Source organism: Carcharhinus amblyrhynchos, chromosome 14 (genome assembly GCF_965287045.1).
Source record: "Carcharhinus amblyrhynchos chromosome 14, sCarAmb.v2.hapA, whole genome shotgun sequence".
NCBI lineage: Eukaryota > Metazoa > Chordata > Chondrichthyes > Carcharhiniformes > Carcharhinidae > Carcharhinus > Carcharhinus amblyrhynchos.
This window is the reverse complement of record NC_137337.1, coordinates 1,340,366-1,355,963: the sequence shown is the minus strand read 5'-3', so window position 1 is coordinate 1,355,963 and position 15,598 is coordinate 1,340,366. Positions and strand designations below refer to the sequence as shown.

The window sequence follows — 15,598 nt, the reverse complement described above, 5'->3', positions numbered from 1 at the left end:
CTTTTCTACTCCAAGCAACTCATAACACCATGGCTTACTCTGACTTATAATAAGAACATAAGCACTAGGGAGCAGGAGTCGGCCATCTGGCCCCTCGATCCTGCTCCACCATTCAATATGATCATGGCTGATCTTTTTGTGGACTCAGCTCCACTTAGCCCGCCCACTCACTATAACCCTTAATTCCTTTACTGTTCAAAAATTTATCTATCCTTGCCTTAAAAACATTTAATGAGGAAGCCTCAACTGCTTCACTGGGCAGGGAATTCCACAGATTCATAACCCTTTGTGTGAAGAAGTTCCTCCTCAACTCAGTCCTAAAACTGCTTCCCCTTATTTTGAGGCTCTGTCCCCTTAGTTTTAGTTTCACCTGCCAGTGTAAACAACTTCCTTGCTTCTATCTTATCTATTCCCTTCATAATCTTATATGTTTCTATAAGATCTCCCTTCATTCTTCTGAATTCTAATGAGTATAGCCCCAGTCTCTCCTCTTAAACCACCCCTCTCAACTCCGGAATCAACCTAGTGAATCTCCTCCTCACCTCCTCCAGTGCCAGTATATCCTTTCTCAAGTAAGACCAGAACTGTACACAATACTCCAGGTGTGGCCTCACTAGCACCTTATTCAGCTGCAACATAACCTTGCTGTTTTTAAACTCCATCCCTCTAGCAATGAAGGACAAAATTCCATTTGCCTTCTTAATTACCTGCTAACCAACTCCTTGAGATTCCTGCACAAGGACACCCAGGTCCCTCTGCACAGCAGCATGCTGCAATTTTTTACCATTTAAATGATAGTTCATTTTGCTGTTATTCCTACCAAAATAGATGACCTCACATTTACCAACATCATACTCCATCTGCCAGACCCTCGCCCACTCACTTAGATTCCTTTTATCCCTTTGCAGACTTTCAGCATCCTCTGCACACTTTGCTCTTCCACCCATCTTAGTGTCATCTGCGAATTTTGACACATTACACATGGTCCCCAACTCTAAATCATCTACGTAAATCGTAAACAATTGCGGTCCCAACACTGATCCCTGAGGCACACCACTAGTCACTGATTGCCAACCAGAAAAACACCCATTTACCCCAATTCTTTGCTTTCTGTTAATTAACCAATCTTCTATCCATGCTAATTCATTACCAGTAACATTGTGCACCTTTATCTGATGCAGCAATCTTTGATGCGCGCACCTTGTCAAATGCCTTCTGGAAATCCAGATACACCACATCCACAGGTTCCCCATTGTCCACTGTGCTTGTAACGTTCTGAAAGAATTATTCTACCCTGAGTCGGAGTCTCTCCCTCTCCCTCAGGCATGTCAAGAACATAAGAACATAAGAAATAGGAGCAGGAGTAGGCCATCCAGCCCTTTGAGCCTGCCCCGCCATTCAATAAGATCATGGCTGATCTGTCGTGGCTCAGTTCCACATTCCCGCCCTCTCTCCATAACCCTTAATCCCCTCTCTTATCAAAAACCCATCAACCCGCGTCTTAAAAATATTTAGCGAGGCAGCCTTCACCACTTCAACGGGCAGAGAATTCCAGAGATTCACCACCCTTTGAGTGAAGAAGTTCCTCCTCAACTCTGTTCTAAACCGCCCCCCCTTTATCTTGAGGCTGTGCCCCCTAGTCCTACTGTCCTTTCTGAGCGGGAAGAGCCTCTCCACCTCTATCCTATCCATCCCATTCATCATCTTATACGTCTCAATGAGATCTCCCCTCATTCTTCTAAACTCTAACGAGTACAAGGCTAGTTTATTCAGCCTCTCCTCATAGCTCAACCCCCTCAACTCCGGTATCAGCCTAGTAAACCTCCTCTGCACTCCCTCCAGGGCCAAAATATCCTTGCGTAAGTACGGTGACCAAAACTGCACACAGTACTCCAGCTGCGGCCTCACCAATGCCCTATACAGCTGCAGCAAGACCTCCCTACTTTTATATTCAATCCCCCTCGCTATGAAGGCCAGCATCCCATTCGCCTTCCTGACCACCTGCTGCACCTGCAAGCTGGGTTTTTGCGACTCATGCAACCAGCCCTTAAAAAAGAAAGACTTGAAAGGCTTGCATTTATATAGCACTTCTGTTGACCCAGCAGCTCTGAAAGAGTTTTGCAGTGAATGAAGTACTTTTGGAATATATTCACTATTGGAATGTAGAAAAACATGGAGACCATTTACTCTCAGCAAACTCCCAGAAACAACAATGTGGCAATGACTATGTAACTTGTTTTTGATGTTGAATGAAGTACTAAGCAGGAATCATTTCCCTCTTCTTTCAAATACTGACCATGGCATTGTTCATATCCACCTGAAAATGCCTCGGTGCAATGTCTCACCTGAGAAATGGTATATCCAACAGTGCAGCACTCCCTCAGTACTGACCCTCTGACAGTGTGGCACTCCCTCAGCACTGACCCTCTGACAGTGCGGCACTCCCTCAGCACTGACCCTCTGACAGTGCGGCACTCCCTCAGCACTGACCCTCTGACAGTGTGGCACTCCCTCAGTACTGACCCTCTGACAGTGCGGCACTCCCTCAGCACTGACCCTCTGACAGTGCGGCACTCCCTCAATACTGACCCTCTGACAGTGCAGCACTCCCTCAGCACTGACCCTCTGACAGTGCGGCACTCCCTCAGCACTGACCCCCTGACAGTGTGGCATTCCCTCAGCACTGACCCTCTGACAGTGCGGCACTCCCTCAGGACTAAATCTCTGACCTCACCTTACAGTCAGCCAACCCATAATAACCCACTTGTAACCTGTTTACAAAATCCACAATTAAGACTGCAGTGTTTCAGTCTGTTCCCACTGGAATGACTTACCTTAACTTTATTTTTATTCAGATTCAATCTCTTTCCCCTGACATCCTTGACCTGTTTCCTGTCACTTTAACAGTTTCAGTTTCCTGGCCCTAGCTGACTGCCCTACACCATGAATGTCCCACCTCTGTGTGCCTCGCTCCCCCTCCAGGACTCTCTCAGAGCTCGATGCCTCTTCCTCATCCAGCTGGCTTTGCTGCTTCACTCAGTGAATCATTTCTCCTTTAACTCTCCTGCTTCCACCAAACAAAGCTGCTGCCTTGGTACTCACATGGATCTGAGCTACACCTACCTTTTGTGGGATGTTCCTTGTTCCAGTCCTGTTTAGCTCCCATCGGAGATTGCATGGGCATTGTGTCCTGCTCCTGTCTTTATTTACCTTCACGTGGTTCATCTCCAATCCTTCCCGACTTCTCTGCCTCCATTTCTGGAGATAAGATATTAACCAATATTCAGTGTAAGCCCAGTGACTGCCACATGGATCTGGCTCCTCTTCTTCATGCCCTCCACCTTGTCGAGACTGATATCTTACACTGATGGACGGAAACCTGAGGGACAGGATTTCACTTCTTAAAACTTATACAAAAACAGACCAAATCAATCAATATAACTTGAACATGAACAGGCAAAGTGTATTTTAAACAAAGAGGTAAAATTCACTTTAAATTATCAACGCAACAAAGAATGACTCACGTCGTTTGAAGTGCTCACATTACTTCCCTCACAACTGTGGTACCATATGCAATCTCACAATCATTCTAACTCCATTTTATAGGATCTCTCACTTCCCAACCAATTATTTTGCTTTAGAGTCTTATCCACCAGAGGCTGTATTCCATCTGAAAGCCCCGGACATGGATCCCCAGAGACTCCCTTCTCTGATCCTTTAAATGGTCCAGGGTTGCTGGCAACACTGAAACAGCAGCAATTCCCCCATTCAGTCCACAATCCCCGACCTTCCTATTTTCTGTTCTTTTTTTCTTCCCAGCTGTATAACATCAACAGTAAAACAGTCTCTGCTCTGTTCTCAGAGACCTGCCAGGACCTGTTCAAAAATTGCCAAACAGAAAACTGTTCCATTTGGAGAGAACCTGGAATCTGAGTATTCTGAACTGTTTGTCATAAAGACAGGCTGTAAATTCCCAACACTATCACACTTAGCTTTCTATTGATCTATTTACCTTGGCACTGTGTGGATTAATGTGACTCCCTGCCAATCCTTTTTTGTGTTATTGTGACCACGGTTCTGATTGTGTTCATGACACCAAGTCCTATTTTCTGATTACAGGTCAGGACGCAAAGTGACAGAGGAAGTCGAGGAGTAAGTTTTTGAATTATTGTCTGTTGTCAGTCTCCAAATCCTGAACTGGGGATAGTTTGAGATCCTTCACTCACATCAGGCCGCAGTCATTGAGAGCAGCTGAGCTTACACCTCCCGGGATAATCACCCCTCTCACACACAAGACTCCACAAGGAAACTCTTCATCACTTATAGAACATAGAACACTACAGCACAAACAGGCCCTTCAGCCCACAAGTTGCGCTGATCATATCCCAACCTACCAGGCCTATCTATAACTCTCAATCCCATTAAATCCCATGTACTCATCCAGAAGTCTCTTAAAACACCCCAACGAGTTCGCCTCTACCACCACTGATGGCAGCCGATTCCACTCACTCACCACCCTCTGAGTGAAAATCTTACCCTTGACATCTCCTCTGTACTTGCTCCCCAGCACCTTAAACCTGTGTCCTCTCGTAGCGACCATTTCAGCCCTGGGAAATAGCCTCCGAAAATCCACCCTATCTATACCACTCAACATCTTACAAACCCCATCAGGTCACCTCTCAACCTTTGCCTCTCCAGGGAGAAAAGACCTACCTCCCTCAACCTATCTATACCACTCAACATCTTATAAATCCCTATCAGGTTGCCTCTCAACCTTCGTCTCTCCAGGGAGAAGAGTCCCAGCTCCCTCAACCTATCCTCATAAGGCATGTCTCCCAATCCAGGCAACATCCTTGTAAATCTCCTCTGCACCCTCTCAATAGCTTCCACATCCTTCTTGTAATGAGGCAACCAGAACTGCGCACAGTACTCCAAGTGGGGTCTGACAAGGGTCTTATAAAGTTGCAGCATTATCTCCCGACAATTTCCAAGAGTTCGCCCACTGAGTCTATATAGAACATGGAACATAGAACATTACAGCGCAGAACAGGCCCTTCGGCCCACGATGTTGCGCCGACCAGTTAAAAAGCAATGACCCACTAACCTAAACCAATCCCTTTTCGTCCATAAACCTATCCACGGATCTCTTAAACGCCCCCAAACTAGGCGCATTTACAACCGCAGCAGGCAGGGCATTCCAATCCCTCACCACCCTCTGGGTAAAGAACCTACCCCTGACATCCGTCCTATAACAACCCCCCCTTAATTTAAAGCCATGCCCCCTCGTGCTAGCTTTCTCCATCAGAGGAAAAAGGCTATCACTGTCCACCCTATCTAAACCTCTAATCATCTTTTATGTTTCAATAAGATCCCCTCTTAGCCACCTTCTTTCCAGCGAAAACAACCCCAAATCCCTCAGTCTCTCCTCATAGGACCTCCCCTCCATACCAGGCAACATCCTGGTAAACCTCCTCTGCACCCTCTCCAAAGCCTCCACATCCTTCCTGTAATGTGGGGACCAGAACTGCACACAGTACTCCAAGTGCGGCGGCACCAGAGTTGTGTACAGTTGCAACATGACGCTGCGACTCCTAAATTCAATCCCCCTACCAATAAACGCCAAGACACCGTATGCCTTCTTAACAACCCTATCTACTTGATTCCCAACTTTCAGGGATCTATGTACACATACACCTAGATCCCTCTGTTCATCCACACTATTCAAAGTCCTCCCGTTAGCCCTATACTGAACACATCTGTTATTCCTACCAAAGTGAATTACCTCACACTTCTCCGCATTAAACTCCATCCGCCACCTCTCGGCCCAGCTCTGCAACCTGTCTAAGTCTTCCTGCAAACTATGACACCCTTCCTCACAATCTACCACACCTCCGACTTTGGTGTCATCAGCAAATTTACTAATCCACCCAACTATACCCTCATCCAGATCATTAATAAAAATTACAAACAGCAGTGGCCCCAAAACAGATCCCTGAGGCACACCACTCGTAACCGAACTCCATGACGAATATTTACCATCAACCACCACCCTCTGTCTCCTATCTGCTAGCCAATTCCTGATCCAATTTCCTAGATTACCCTCAATCCCATACATCTGCATTTTCTGCAGATGGGTAGAACTGGGAAATAAGAATGGGGAAATCACTCTGAGGGTTGTCCTATAGGCCCCCAAATAGTCAGTGGGAAATTGAGGAGCAGATATGTAATGAGATTACAGATAGAGCCAAGAAAAATAGGGTGGTAATAGTCAGGGATTCCCAGCATTGACTGGGACAGCCATAGTATTTGAGGGTTGGATGGAGAGAGATTTGTTGAGTGTATTCTGGAGGAATTTCTCATTCAGTATGTGGACGGCCCGACTAGAGAGGGGGAAATACTTGACCTCTTCTTGGGAAATAAGGAAGGGCAGGTGACAGAAGTGTTAGTGTGGGATTACTTTGGGACCAGTGACCATAATTCCATTAGTTTTAAGATAGCTATGGAGAATGATAGGTCTGGGTCAAAAGTTAAAATTCTAAATTGGGGCAAGGCCAATTTTTGATGGTATTAGACAGGAACTTTCCAAAATTGATTGGGGGAGTCTGTTGGCAGTCAAAGGGACAGCTGATAAGTGGGAGGCTTTCAAAAGTGTGTTAATCAGGATTCAGGGTAAGCACATTCCGTTTAGACAAGCTGGTAGAAATAGGGAACTCTGGATGACTCGAGATATTGAGGCTCTGGTCAAGAACAAGAAGGAGGTATTTGACATGTATAGGCAGTTGGGATCAAGTGGATCCTTTGGAGAGTATAGTGGGTGTAGGAGTAGAGTTAAGACAGAATTCAGGAGAACAAAAAGGGGACACGAGATTGGTTTGGCAGATAAGGCAAAGGAGAATCCAAAGAGCTTCTATAAATACATAAAGGGCAAAAGAGTAACAAGGGAGAGAGTAGGGCCTCTTGAGGATCAACAAGGTCATCTATGTATGGATCCACAAGAGATGGGCGAGATCCTGAATGAATATTTCTCATCAGTATTTACCGTTGAAAAAGCATAGATGTTAGGGAACTTGGGGAAATAAATAGTGGTGTCTTGAGGAGTGTACATACTACAGAGAAGGAAATGCCGGAAGTCTTAAAGCGCATCAAGGTAGATAAATCCCCGGGACCTGATGAAGTATATTCCAGGACATTGTGGGAGGCTAGGGAGGAAATTAAGGATGTGAGCATGTTGGAGGGAGTGCAGAGGAGATTCACCAGGATGCTGCCTGGGATGGAACATTTACATTATGAAGAGAAGTTAAGTAGGCTTGGGTTGTTTTCATTGGAGCAGAGAAGACAGAGGGGCGACGGGATTGAGGTTTTCAAGAATATGAGGAGCATGGAAAGAGTAGATAGGAAGCAGCTGTTCCCCTTTATTGAAGGGTCAGTTACAAGGGGACACAAGTTAAAAGTGAGAGGTGGGAGATTTACGGAGAATTTGAGGAAAAAAGTTTTTACTCAAAGGGTGGTGATGATCTGGAATGCGCTGCCTGGGAGGGTAGTGGAGGCGGGATGCCTCACATCCTTTAAAAAGTACCTGAATGTGTACTTGGCATGTCATAACATTCAAGGCTATGGGCCAAGTACTGGCAAGTGGGATTAGGTAAGAGGTCAGGGCATTTCATGAATTGGTGCAAACTCGATTGGCCGAAGGGCCTCAGCAGCACCGTAGTATTCTGTGATTCTATGAAATTGCAGGACCCCTAGCAAAGATATTTGAATCATCGACAGCCACAGGTGAGATGTGTGAAAATTGGAGAGTAGCAAATGTTGTTTTAAGAAGGACTGCAGAAAATCCTGGGAACTGCAGGCTGGTGAGCCAAATGTCTGTAATGGGTAAGTTGTTAGAAGGTATTCTAAGAGACAGGATCTACAGGCATTTAGAGATGCAAGGACTGATTAGGGACAGTCAGCATGGCTTTGTGAGTGGAAAATCATGTCTCACAAATTTGATTGAGTTTTTTGAAGGGGTAACCAAGAAGGTAGATGAGGGCAGTGCAGTTCATGCTGTCTACATGGACTTTAGCAAGGCCTTCGACAAGGTGTGGTAGGTTGTTGCATAAGGTTAAATCTCACAGGATCCAGGGTGAGGCAGCCAACTGGATACAAAATTGGCTTCTTGACAGAATGGTCACCGCAAACTGTTGGCTCCAAGTGGAGAGGATCTCCAAGAAGATCGCGCATATCGACACAGACATCAAGCTGATGACAGAAGACAGAGAGTGGTTTTAGAGAGTTGTTTTTCAAACTGGAGGCCTGTGACCAGTGGTGTGCCTCAGGGATCAGTGCTGGGTCCACTGTTATTTGTCATTTATATTAATGATTTGGATGAGCATTTAGTCATAAGAACATAAGAAATAGGAGCAGGAGTAGGCCATCTAGCCCTTCGAGCCTGCCCCGCCATTCAGTAAGATCATGGCTGATCTGTCGCTGCTCAGTTCCACATTCCCGCCCTCTCCCCATAACCCTCAATCCCCTCTCTTATCAAAAACCCATCAACCCGCGTCTTAAAAATATTTAGCGAGGCAGCCTCCACCACTTCAACGGGCAGAGAATTCCAGAGATTCACCACCCTTTGAGTGAAGAAATTCTTCCTCAACTCCGTTCTAAACCGCCCCCCCTTTATCTTGAGGCTGTGCCCCCCCTAGTCCTACTGTCCTTTCTGAGCGGGAAGAGTCTCTCCACCTCTATCCTATCCATCCCGTTCATCATCTTATACGTCTCAATGAGATCTCCCCTCATTCTTCTAAACTCTAATGAGTACAAGCCTAGTTTATTCAGCCTCTCCTCATAGCTCAATCCCCTCAACTCCGGCATCAGCCTAGTGAACCTCCTCTGCACTCCCTCCAAGGCCAAAATATCGTTGCGTAAGTACGGCGCCCAAAACTGCACACAGTACTCCAGCTGCGGCCTCACCAATGCCCTATACAGCCGCAGCAAGACCTCCTTACTTTTATATTCAATCCCCCTCGCTATGAAGGCCAGCATCCCATTCGCCTTCCTGACCACCTGCTGCACCTGCAAGTTGGGTTTTTGCGACTCATGCACAAGGACCCCGAGGTCCCTCTGCACCGTCGCCTGCTGCAGTTTTTCTCCACGTAAGTAATAGTCCTTCCTACCATTCTTCCTACCAAAGTGGACCACCTCACACTTGCCAACATTAAATTCCATTTGCCATTTCCTGGCCCATTCGCCCAGCCTATCTAGATCCTTCTGTAGACTCTCCACACCCTCCACGCAATTTGCCGTTCCCCCAATCTTGGTGTCACCAGCAAATTTCGACACCCTACACTTGGTTCCCTCCTCCAGATCATCTATATAAATGATAAATAGCTGAGGCCCCAGCACCGACCCCTGGGGCACTCCACTAGTCACCAACCGCCAATCCAAATAGCACCCATTGACCCCCACCCTCATCCACTTTATTCCGAATGCTTCGTGCATTCAGATAAAGTGCCTTCATCCCAGCCCTCACCTGGACCCTATTTCTCGGAACGCCACCAACCATACTCACGCCCCCCACTCCCTTTATTATTGGGACATCCTCGGCCTCTACCCTTACCTGTACCCTCTCCTTAACTTTAGGCCTCGTAATGTCACCTACCCTCGCACTCTCCCCCCCCGCTAATTAGTTTAAAGCCCTGTCCACAGTCCTCTTTACACGATTCGCCAGCACTCTGGTCCCAGCCCGGTTCAGACCCACCCCATCCCGCCCGAACAGGTCCCACCTACCCCAATACTGATGCCAATGCCCCATAAATTCAAGCCCATTCCTCCCACACCAATCCCTGAGCCACCCATTCACTTCCTTAATCCTGTCAACCCTACGCCCGTCTGCACTTGGTTCAGGCAGTAGCCCAGAGATAACCACCTTGTCAGTTCTACTTTTTAATTCCATTCCCAGCTTTTCATACTCCCTCCCCAGATCCTTGGCATGGTTAGTAAGTTTGCAGATGAGTTAGTAAGCAATTAGTAAGCTTCACAGCTCCAGGGACCTCGGTTCGATTCCCGGTTTGGGTCACTGCCTGTGTGGAGTTTACACATTCTCCTCGTGTCTGCAGCTGTATAGGGCGTTGGTGAGGCCGCAGCTGGAGTACTGTGTGCAGTTTTGGGCGCCGTACTTACGCAAGGATATTTTAGCCTTGGAGGGAGTGCAGAGGAGGTTTACTAGACTGATGCCGGAGTTGAGGGGGTTGAGCTATGAGGAGAGGCTGAATAGATTAGGCTTGTACTCGTTAGAGTTTAGAAGAATGAGGGGAGATCTCATTGAGACGTATAAGATGATGAATGGGATGGATAGGATAGAGGTGGAGAGACTCTTTCCGCTCAGAAAGGACAGTAGGACTAGGGGGCACAGCCTCAAGATAAAGGGGGGGCGGTTTAGAACAGAGTTGAGGAGGAACTTCTTCACTCAAAGGGTGGTGAATCTCTGGAATTCTCTGCCCGTTGAAGTGGTGGAGGCTGCCTCGCTAAATATTTTTAAGACGCAGGTTGATGGGTTTTTGATGAGAGAGGGGATTAAGGGTTATGGGGAGAGGGCGGGAATGTGGAACTGAGCCACGACAGATCAGCCATGATCTTATTGAATGGCGGGGCAGGCTCGAAGGGCTAGTTGGCCTACTCCTGCTCCTATTTCTTATGTTCTTATGTCTGCGTGGGTTTCCTCCAGGTGCTCTGGTTTCCTTCCACAGTCCAAAGATGTGCGGGTTAGGTTGATTGGCTATGCTAAAATTGCCCCTTAGTGTCCTGAGATGCGTAGGTTAGAGGGATTAGCGGGGTAAATGTGTAGGGATATGGGGGTAGGGTCTGGGTGGGATTGTGATCGGTGCAGACTCGATGGGCCGAATGGCCTCTTTCTGCACTGTAGGATTTCTGTGATTCTGTGACAGTAAGATTGGTGGCATAGTGGGCAGTGAAGAACGTTGTCTAGGATTGCAACGGGATCTTGATCAATTGGGCCAGTGGGCTGACGAATGGCAGATAGAGTTTAATTTAGACAAATGCGAGGTGATACATTTTGTTAGACTGAACCAGGGCAGGACTTACTCAGTTAATGGTAGGGCGTTGGGGAGAGTTACTGAACAAAGAGATGTAGGGGTACAGGTTCATAGCTCCTTGAAAGTGGAGTCACGGGTGGACAGAGTGGTGAAGAAGGCATTCGGCATGCTTGGTTTCATCTATCAGAACATTGAATACAGGAGTTGGGATGTCTTGTTAAAGTTGTACAAGACATTGGTAAGCCCACACTTGGAATACTGTGTACAGTTCTGGTCACCCTATTATAGAAAGGATATTATTAAACTGGAAAGAGTGCAGAAAAGATTTCCGGGACTTGGTGGTTTGAATTACAAGGAGAGGCTGGATAGACTGGGACTTTTGTCTCTGGAGCGTAGGAGGCTGAGGGGTGATCTTATAGAAGTCTATAAAATAATGAGGGGCACAGACAAGATAGATAGTCAATATCTTTTCCCAGAGGTAGGGGAGTCTAAAACGCGAGGCACAGGTTTAAGGTGAGAGGGGAGAGATACAAAAGTGTCCAAAGGGTGGTGAGTGTCTGAAATAAACTGCCAGAGGTAGTAGTAGAGACGGGTACAATTCATGTCAGCTATGACTCTCAGCAACTTTTACAGATGCACCATAGAAAGCATTCTTTCCAGATGTATCACAGCGTAGTATGGCTTCTGCCCTGCCCAAGACCGCAAGGAACTATAAGAGGTTGTGAACGTAGCCCAACCCAGCACGCAAACCAGTCTCCCATTCATTAACTCTGTCTATACTTCCCGTTGCCTTGGCAAAGCAGCCAACATAATTACAGACCCCATAATTGAGAGAGTGACAGGGTCTCAGTGAGAGAGAGAGAGAGACAGGGTCTTAGAGAGAGAGAGAGAGACAGGGTCTCAGAGAGAGAGAGTGACAGGGTCTCAGAGAGAGAGAGAGACAGGGTCTTAGAGAGAGAGAGAGAGCGACAGGGTCTCAGTGAGAGAGAGAGAGAGAGAGACAGGGTCTCAGTGAGAGAGAGCGACAGGGTCTCAGAGAGAGAGAGAGTCAGGGTCTTAGAGAGAGAGAGAGACAGGGTCCGAGAGAGAGCGACAGGGTCTCAGTGAGAGAGCGACAGGGTCTCAGAGAGAGAGAGCGACAGGATCTCAGAGAGAGAAAGCGACAGGGTCTCAGAGAGAGAGAGCGACAGGGTCTCAGAGAGAGAGAGCGACAGGGTCTCAGAGAGAGAGAGCGACAGGGTCTCAGAGAGAGAGAGAGAGAGCACGACAGGGTCTCAGAGAGAGAGAGCGACAGAGTCTCAGAGAGAGAGAGAGAGAGCGACAGGGTCTCAGAGAGAGAGAGAGACAGGGTCTCAGAGAGAGAGAGTGACAGGGTCTCAGAGAGAGAGAGACAGGGTCTCAGAGAGAGAGAGAGACAGGGTCTCAGAGAGAGAGAGAGCGACAGGGTCTCAGAGAGAGAAAGCGACAGGCTCTCAGTGAGAGACTGACATGGTCTCAGAGAGAGAGAACATATAAATGGTAAATAGCTGCTGGGGCCTCAGCTATTTACCATTTATATAGATGATCTGGAGGAGGGAGCAGAGTGTAGGATAATGAAATTTGCTGATGACACAAAGATGAGCGGAAAAGCAAATTGTGCGGAGGGTGTGGAAAGTCTGCAGAGGGATCTGGATAGGCTGAGCAAGTGGGCGAGGACCTGGCAGGTGGAGTACAATGTTAGCAAGTGTGAGGTTATCCACGTCGGCAGAAATAATAGTAGGAGGGATTACTATTTAAAGGGCGAAAAGCTGCAGCATGCTACGGTGCAGAGGGACCTGGGGGTCCTTGTGCATGAGTCGCAAAAACCCAGTCTGCAGGTGCAGCAGGTGATCAAGAAGGCGAATGGGATGCTGGCCTTTATAGCGAGGGGGATAGAATATAAAAGCAGGGAGGTCTTGCTGCAACTGTACAGGGCATTGGTGAGGCCGCAGCTGGAGTACTGTGTGCAGTTTTGGTCGCCACACTTGCGGAAGGATATATTGGCCTTGGAGGGAGTGCAGAGAAGGTTCACTAGGCTGATACCGGAGATGAGGGGGTTGGACTATAAGAGAGACTAAATAGACTGGGTCTGTACTCGTTGGAGTTCAGAAGGATGAGGGGGGATCTTATAGAGATGTATAAGATGATGAAGGGGATGGATAGGGTAGAGGTAGAGAGATTCTTCCCGCTCAGAAAGGACAGCAGGACTAAAGGGCACAGCCTCAAGATAAGGCGGGGTGGGGGGGGAGCGCAGTTTAGAACAGAGTTGAGGAGGAACTTCTTCACTCAAAGGATGGTGAATCTCTGGAATTCTCTGCCCGTTGAAGTGGTGGAGGCTACCTCGCTGAATATATTTAAGTCACGGGTAGATAGGTTTCTGATAGACAAGGGAATTAAGGGTTATGGGGAGAAAGCAGGAAAGTGGAACTGATCCACTTCAGATCAGCCATGATCTTATTGAATGGCGGGGCAGGCTCAAAGGGCTAGATGGCCTACTCCTGCTCCTATTTCTTATGTTCTTATGAAAACAACAAGGTCTCAGAGAGAGAGAGCGACAGGGTCTCAGAGAGAGAGAGAGCGACAGGGTCTCAGAGAGAGAGAGAGCGACAGGGTCTCAGAGAGAGAGAGTGAGAGCGACAGGCTCTCAGTGAAAAAGAGAGCGACAGGGTCTCAGAGAGAGAGAGCGACAGGGTCTCAGAGAGAGAGAGCGACAGGGCCTCAGAGAGAGAGAGACAGGGTCTCAGAGAGAGAGAGCGACAGGGTCTCAGAGAGAGAGAGCGACAGGGTCTCAGAGAGAGAGAGCGACAGGGTCTCAGAGAGAGAGAGAGACAGGGTCTGAGAGAGAGAGAGCGACAGGGCCTCAGAGAGAGAGCGACAGGGCCTCAGAGAGAGAGAGTGACGGTCTCAGAGAGAGAGAGTGACAGGGTCTCAGAGAGAGAGAGTGACAGGGTCTCAGAGAGAGAGAGTGACAGGATCTCAGAGAGAGAGAGCAACAGGGTCTCAGAGAGAGAGAGCGACAGCGTCTCAGAGAGAGAGCGACAGGGTCTCAGAGAGAGAGAGCGACAGGGTCTCAGAGAGAGAGAGAGAGAGACAGGGTCTCAGAGAGAGACAGGGTCTCAAAGAGAGAGAGACAGGGTCTCAGAGAGAGACAGGGTCTCAAAGAGAGAGAGAGAGAGACAGGGTCTCAGAGAGAGAGAGAGACAGGGTCTCAAAGAGAGAGAGAGCGACAGGGTCTGAGAGAGAGTGAGTGACAGGGTCTCAGAGAGAGAGCGACAGGGCCTCAGATAGAGAGCGACAGGGTCTCAGAGAGAGAGCGACAGGGTCTCAGAGAGAGAGAGTGACAGGGTCTCAGAGAGAGAGAGAGAGCGACAGGGTCTCAGAGAGGGAGAGTGACAGGGTCTCAGAGAGAGAGAGAGCGACAGGGTCTCAGAGAGAGAGAGAGAGAGAAACAGGGTCTCAAAGAGAGAGAGAGAGACAGGGTCTCAGAGAGGGAGAGCGACAGGGTCTCAGAGAGGGAGAGCGACAGGGTCTCAGAGAGAGAGAGCGACAGGGTCTCAGAGAGGGAGAGCGACAGGGTCTCAGAGAGGGAGAGCGACAGGGTCTCAGAGAGGGAGAGCGACAGGGTCTCAGAGAGGGAGAGCGACAGGGTCTCAGTTCAGCTGCTGGTGTTTGAAGGGATTTATTTCTGTCGTATGTGTTGGTGTTTAAAAGCAGACTGGACAGAGGCCCGTCCCTGTCTGTTCCCAATCTGACTCTGCCTCTTCCCTCTCTTTCTCCCCCCAGCAGCCGTCTCAGACCCAGGAGCCCCGAGGACTCTGATGATGGTGGAGGTGAGTTTTGTGATGTGGTGTTCACCAGGGGTTGGGTTGCTCTTATTAAACACAGCAGAGCAATCTGGCAAAGCTGATAGTGCGAGAGTTAGATATAATTGTTCAATTTTCTCTCTGTATCAACAGGGGAAAATAAGTTGCAAGCTGCTGAATACATCCTCCAAATAACACATTACGATCGAGAGCACGTCATTTCCAGACTTTAATTTGCAGCGTATTTACTGATAAGGCCCTGCTATATATCAATCAATATCTTGTGAAATGGAATTTTCTTTTCTCTTTTTAGCTGCCGGTATTCTGTTGCTTCATTCCATTTGATAGATGTTAGGGGGGAGGGGCTGGTGCTACAATCAAGGATGGAATCGAAGAGAGCTTTTCATAAAGTGGGTTGGAATGAGATTTAAATTTGTGACCTGATGCAAATTGGCTGGCATCTAACACAAGGCATCTGTCTTCGGAGCAAGCGATGACACTTGTGTCAAGTGTGGGGCTGAAGTGCTAAATTTCAGTGATAAAGAGATTTGATGAGATCAAACGCTGGATACAGGCAAGGAGCGCGCTGGAGAACCTTGGGGCTTCCTCACATTGAGGAATTCAGCCTCCAATATTCCGGAGCTGAGCTCGCATTCAAACTGATCATATCTGAGGCTGAGGAGCTGCTGTCGTCCTGAACCAGGCTCATGGTCACCATACACTGGTGAAACCGTCACCAAA

At 48.0% G+C, this 15,598-nt stretch overlaps 1 protein-coding gene across 2 annotated transcripts in view; it reads left to right on the top strand.

Moving 5' to 3' along the window:
- The window catches only part of ift43 (intraflagellar transport 43 homolog (Chlamydomonas)), a 74,180-nt gene that overhangs the window by 46,082 nt on the left and 12,500 nt on the right, over window positions 1-15,598 (top strand). For both annotated transcript variants that reach the window (XM_080202138.1, XM_080202137.1), the window contains exons 4-5: window positions 4,120-4,152; window positions 14,838-14,884. In XM_080202138.1, the coding sequence (XP_080058264.1) occupies window positions 4,120-4,152; window positions 14,838-14,884 (80 nt within the window). The remainder of the gene's footprint in view (window positions 1-4,119; window positions 4,153-14,837; window positions 14,885-15,598) is intronic.